The following is a 6,015-nucleotide window of genomic DNA, read 5'->3' on the forward strand; positions in this document are numbered from 1 at the left end:
CTCCGCCCCCTCCCGCACCCCCCGCCCCGGGCCAGGCCTTGGAGGGAAGGAAGGGTTCTCAGGGAGGAAGAAATCTCTAAGGCAATAGTTTCCTAATTTTAGGGGGGCTGGGATCCGGGACCTTAGGAGAAACTTGGGAAAGTCCAGCCCCTGTGTCCAGACCCAACGTCCCCAAACACAGAAGTCCAGGGGCCTTCAGACATGACATGGGATGCCTGCTCCAGGTCCCTTGGCTCTAAACCGCCCCGAGGTCACACCTGGAGGCGGTCCCGAAGGCGGTGGCCAGCGGTGTCATGATGCCCCACAGGAAGCGGTAGGGGTTCTTCCGAGTGAAGAGGAAGTAGATGAGGGGCAGCACCAGGAGCCCGTGGATGGCGTGGCCCAGCAGGCAGCACAGGATGTATTTGCCGAGTTTGGCGAAGAGCTTCCCCACGTCGCCCCCCTCCGCGATCTTGCTGGCCACCAGGAACAAGATGCCCACGGGGGCATACCTAACACCCAGGAGACAGAGGGCAGCCTCTGAGCACGTGCCCACTCAGGGCCTGGCACTGGGCCCCACACACAGCCTGACCACCGGCCCCCTCGGAGTCAGGAGGCGCCCGAAGCAGTGTGTGTGGGAACCCGGCACCTCCCCTGCCCTCCTTGTGCCCTCTCCCCTTGGAGATAGCGTGGCCAGGAGATCAAAGGAGCCTGGGTGCCCTGACCAGTTTGGCTCAGTGGCTAGAGCGTCGGCCTGCGGACTGAAGAGTCCCAGGTTTGATTCCGGTCAAGGGCATGTACCTTGGTTTCGGGCACATCCCCAGTAAGGGGTGTGCAGGAGGCAGCTGATCCATGTTTCTCTCTCATGGATGTTTCTAACTCTCTAGCCCTCTCCCTTCCTCTCTGTAAAAAATCAATAAAATATATATATATTTTTTAAAAGGAGCCTGGGTGCTTCCCTCGCCACTTGGAGTAGCGTCACCAACCAGATCTGGACTCAACACATGACCGAGAGAGAAGCACGCACCATGAGTGAGTCATTTACGATTCCCGGGTTCCTTCGTTTCAGCAGCTGGTATGACTTACACCAATATGATCTCTCACCACATCGTGAAAAAGGAGAAGACCATGGCTCACGTCTTAACGACAGCTCCAAGGCATGAGGCCTGTATGATGTGCTGAGCCCCCCGAGAGTGACAGAACCTTCCCCACCAGGGAGCTCCTTTCTCGAGTCTCTTACAGCTACCACTGAATTAACAACATTTGATAGGTCCCCGTAACGCAGGAACAGTAATGCTCCCAACCTCATAAGAATGCTGAGAGGACGAAAGGAGATGCCAGTGGAAATGAGCTGAGTGCTTTTTAATAATTCATCTATAAACTTCAGCACCCTCTCCTGGAGGGAAGATCCCGGGGTGTTTATGCCTCCCGGCCAGGAGGCCCCCAGGATTGCCTTGTCCGGGACGGCTTGATCGCTATTACCAGGTGTCTCCCAAACCCTTTTCCTCTTTAGTAAGAGAGGAAAGGCACCATTTCCCAGCAACCTGTGCCCCTGGGTTTGGCCAAATGCCCATGTTCTGGCCAGTGAGCGGTGCCAAGAAATTATACAAGTCAAGTACTGGATACATATTAGCTAACATTGTTTTCTGCCAGCCTGCTATAAGTCAGGCACTGTCCCAGGCACTTTACACGTATTAACTTTGTGTGTGTGTGCGTGTGTGTGTATTAACTTTTTTGTGCCTGGTCCGTTCAGCCCCATTTGCCAGGTAGGGAAACTGAGGTACAGAGGGTGAAGTAACTGGTTGTCGGGCACAGCTAAGAAGTGGCCATGTCGCCTAACTGGTGTGGCTCAGTGGATAGAGCGTCGGCCTGCGGACTGAAGGGTCCCAGGTTCGATTCCGGTCAAGGGCATGTACCTTGGTTGTGGGCACGTCCCTGGTGGGGAGTGTGCAGGAGGCAGCTGATCGATGTTTCTCTCTCATTGATGTTTCTGACTCTCTATCCCTCTTCCTTCCTCTCTGTAAAAAATCAATAAAATATATATTTAAAAATAAATCAATAAATAATAATAAAAAAAAAGAGGTGGCCATGCTGATAATGGGAACCAGGCCACCCAGCTCTGACCCACAACACATCACCGCCTCTCCAGCAAAGTGCTCTTACTAGTCAAGCTGCACTTGATTCCCGCACAGCAGCTTCTTAGATGCCGGCTGCACTGCAATCAGGTGGGCGGGGGTATAGGGCTTGTTAAAAACGCAGCAGCTTGCCCTGGCCAGTTTGGCTCAGTGGATAGAGTGTCAGCCTGCATACTGAAGGGTCCCAGGTTCAATTCCGGTCAAGGGCACATGCCCGGGTTGTGGGCTCAATCCCTAGTAGGGGACATGCAGGAAGCAGCCAGTCAATGATTCTCTCTCATTTATGTTTCTGTCTCTCTCTCCCTCTTCCTTCCTCTCTGAAATCAATAAAAACATATATATTAAAAAAAAAAAAAGCAGCCCGAACCAGTTTGGCTCAGTGGATAGAGCGTTGGCCTGCTGCGGACTGGGTCCCAGGTTCGATTCCAGTCAAGGCCATGTACCTTGGTTGCGGGCACATCCCCAGTAGGGGTGTGCAGGAGGCAGCTGATCGATGTTTCTCTCTCATCGATGTTTCTAACTCTGTATCCCTCTCCACTCCTCTCTGTAAAAAATCAATGAAATATGTTTTAAAAAAGCAGCAACTTTTCTGGCTCGAGTGTCTCAGTGGTTGAGCATCAAACTATGAACCAGGAGGTCATGGTTCGATTCCCGGTCAGGGCACAGGCCTGGGTTTCGGGCATGATCCCCAGTCTGGGGTGTGCAGGAGGCAGTCGATCAATGATTCTCTCTCATCATTGATGTTTCTAACTCTCTCCCTCTCCCTCCCTCTCTGAAATCAATAATAATATATATTTTTTAAATTCAGCAACCCTGGCCCCTCTCCCAATTTGACCTTTAGATCCAGGGCGGGGCCTGAGAATCAGTGTGAGGCTGGGGAGGGGACAAGTAGGGAAGCCAGAGGCCTGTGGACATGTTTTTTTCTCTCATTAACTAAGGTCATTTAACAAAACCCATAATGTAAGAGTTGTAGTTATAGCCAGAACCGGTTTGGCTCAGTGGATAGAGCGTTGGCCTGCGGACTCAAGGGTCCCGGGTTCGATTCCAGTCAAGGGCATGTACCTTGGTTGCGGGCACATCCCCAGTGGGGGGCGTGCAGGAGGCAGCTGATCGATGTTTCTGGCTCTCTATCCCTCTCCCTTCCTCTCTGTGAAAAATCAATAAAATATATTAAAAAAAAAAAAAAAAGAGTTGTAGTTATAGTAAGTGAATGCTCAGTAGGGCCAGGCACTTAAAACACTTTCTAAGTGCTTTCTTGACCTATACCCAGTCACTTGTTTCATCTTTGTGATAACCCTATAAAGCCAGTACTATTTTATGTTATTTTATTTTATTATTCCTCACCCAAGGATATTTCTCCATTGATTTTTAGAGAGAGTGGAAGAGAGAGGGAAAGACAGAGAGAAATATCGATGTGAGAGAAACACATCTATTGGTTGCCTCCCGCCCGCACCCCAACCAGGGCCAGGGAGGAGCCTGCAACCCAGATATGTGCCCTTGACTACAAGGGAACCAGGGACCCTTCAGTCTGCAGGACGACGTTCTATCCACGGAAGCCAAACTGGCTAGGGCAGTGGGTGCAATTTTAGATCATTGATCCAAAAGCAAATATTTGATTACCTTTAAATCTAAAACTGAGATGTGTTCGCCAGGCTGTGGCTATAGCTTGGCTGTGTTTTTGTCACCTTCCAGTAAGATCAAGGTGCTAGTATCAGTCTAAGCCAGTGATGGCGAACCTATGACACGCGTGTCAGAGGTGACACGCGAACTCATTTTTTTGGTTGATTTTTCTTTGTTAAATGGCATTCAAATATATAAAATAAATATCAAAAATAGAAGTCTTTGTTTTACTATGGTTGCAAAGATCAAAAAATTTCTATATGTGACACGGCACCAGAGTTAAGTTAGGGTTTTTCAAAATGCTGACACGCCGAGCTCAAAAGGTTCGCCATCACTGGTCTAAGCTTTCATGGAATACAGCACGGTCCTTATTTTATAATGAGGAAACTGAGGCACAGAGAGGGTAAGTCACTTGCCCAATGTCACACAGCCCTGGGATGGTCAATGCTGGAGTTGAATCCAGGCCTTCTGGCTCTAAGAAGTGCACAGGTCACCCCATCCTACACCCCAAGCCCCCTCTCCCACCACCTACCACATGATCCAGGAGACCAGCACCATGGTGGCGTCGTTGAAGGAGTTGAAGAAGCGGATGAGTAGCTCCCCGTCAGGCCCCAGCTTCCGCAGGCACACGCCAAAGGCGATGGCAAACACCACCAGGCCCAGGATGTTCATACCCTCCACCTCACCCTCCGCCTTTGGGCAAGGAACAGATGGAGATGGGAGGGGGATGCTCAGTTAACTTGCAAACTCATTGAGGGCCTGTCCTGGGCAGGACTGGGACCCATCAACTCAGGTCCCTTCCTACCAAGGCTCAGGGTCCAGGTCCAGGGGAAATAGACCTACGACCGTGAATCACCCAGAGTGGGCAGGGTTGAAATCGGAGAACCCTGGGGAGTGTGGGAACTGAGGGGGTAGGGGTTTTTGCCAGCTCAGGGGTGTGGGTAATCAGGTAGGGCTTCCTGGAGGAAGGGGCTGAGACCTGGAGGACAGCAAGGGTGAACCAGGTAAAGAAGGGGTGGCAGAAAGTTCTAGACCAGTGGTTCTCAACCTTCCTAGCCTCGACCCTTTAATACAGTTCCTCATGTTGTGGTGACCCCCAACCATAAAATTATTTTCGTTGCTACTTCATAACTGTAATTTTGCTACTGTGATGAATCGTCATGTAAATATCTGATATGCAGGATGTCTTTTCATTGTTACAAATTGAACATAATGAAAGCATAGTGATTAATCACAAAAACAATATGTAATTATATATGTGTTTTCTGATGGTCTTAGGCGACTTCTGTGGAAGGGTCGTTCAGACCCCCAAAGGGGTCGCGACCCACAGGTTGAGAACCGCTGTTCTAGAGAGAGGAAATAATTTGCAACAGCGTAGAAATGAGAGCAACTTGGGCGTTCAAAAAGCAGAAAGAAACCCACTGTGTCTGGAGTGGAATGAGTCGGGCAGAATCACAAGATGAGACTGGGAGGGCGACGGGGCAGGGGTCTGACCTCAGAGTGTCCTGTGATCTGTGGCCAGGAGCCCGGGCTTTCTTCTGAGGGCACCCGGGAGTGTGACGGGGCTTTGAGCAGGGGGGAGGCAGGGACCGGTTTGAACTTTGAAAAGACCACTTCGGCTGCCAGGCCCGGGGCAGATCTGGGAGGAGGCCAGGAAGGGGGTTGGGTGGGGGGGTGGGGGGTGGAACAAGAGCCTGGACCACAGTGGGTAGTGGGGGAGAAGAGGGGGTCAACATGGAGACTCCAGAAAGGCAGAGGGACAGACATTGCAGAAAGGCTGCACAGAGTTTAAAACCAAATTACACACCAAAGGCTAGACGACCAGGGGGTAAACAGAGGCTAGGGCCCCCCACCCTTCTCCTGCTCTCACCTTCACATAGGTTCCGTTTTCCTTTGTGTAGTAGGTAGAGTACTGCAAGGGGATTGGGAAGAGTCAGTGTCACAGTCCTCCAGGGCCCCCCCCCCCCCCACTGGCTCCTACAACGCTCAAAGCCTGCCCAGACGTCCCTTCACACATCATCTCATTCCCTCCCACCAGCAGCCCCACTGTGATAAGACTGCTCATGCCCCTTTCCTGGTTTCAAGGTTCAGAGAAGTAAAGGCACTTGCCCAGCATCACACAGCTAGAATTAGAACCCCGCGGGCGCTGGGAGTCCGTATCCTCATTTGTGGGTGAGGGGCGTAGCTGGCTTTCAAAGGTCACCCCAGAACCCTGAAATAGTGCCTGTAAATATGTGGGCCGGTACCGCCCACACAAGCACCGAGGGGCTGCGACTGGCTG

The 6,015-nt window shown here is 51.4% G+C and overlaps 1 protein-coding gene across 4 annotated transcripts in view; it reads right to left on the minus strand.

The window, feature by feature from the left end:
* The window catches only part of SLC1A5 (solute carrier family 1 (neutral amino acid transporter), member 5), a 13,721-nt gene that overhangs the window by 5,643 nt on the left and 2,063 nt on the right, over nucleotides 1-6,015 (minus strand). For all 4 annotated transcript variants that reach the window (XR_001364120.1, XM_005857831.2, XM_014548020.1 and 1 more), the window contains 3 exons: nucleotides 5,605-5,646; nucleotides 4,267-4,427; nucleotides 258-491 (listed from right to left, as the gene is read on the minus strand). Coding sequence is in view for 3 of the 4 variants with exons in the window: in XM_014548020.1 (XP_014403506.1) it covers nucleotides 258-491; nucleotides 4,267-4,427; nucleotides 5,605-5,646 (437 nt within the window). In the remaining variant the exon portion in view is untranslated. The remainder of the gene's footprint in view (nucleotides 1-257; nucleotides 492-4,266; nucleotides 4,428-5,604; nucleotides 5,647-6,015) is intronic.

The sequence above is a fragment of the Myotis brandtii genome, unplaced genomic scaffold (assembly GCF_000412655.1).
Source record: "Myotis brandtii unplaced genomic scaffold, ASM41265v1 scaffold114, whole genome shotgun sequence".
Taxonomy (NCBI): domain Eukaryota; kingdom Metazoa; phylum Chordata; class Mammalia; order Chiroptera; family Vespertilionidae; genus Myotis; species Myotis brandtii.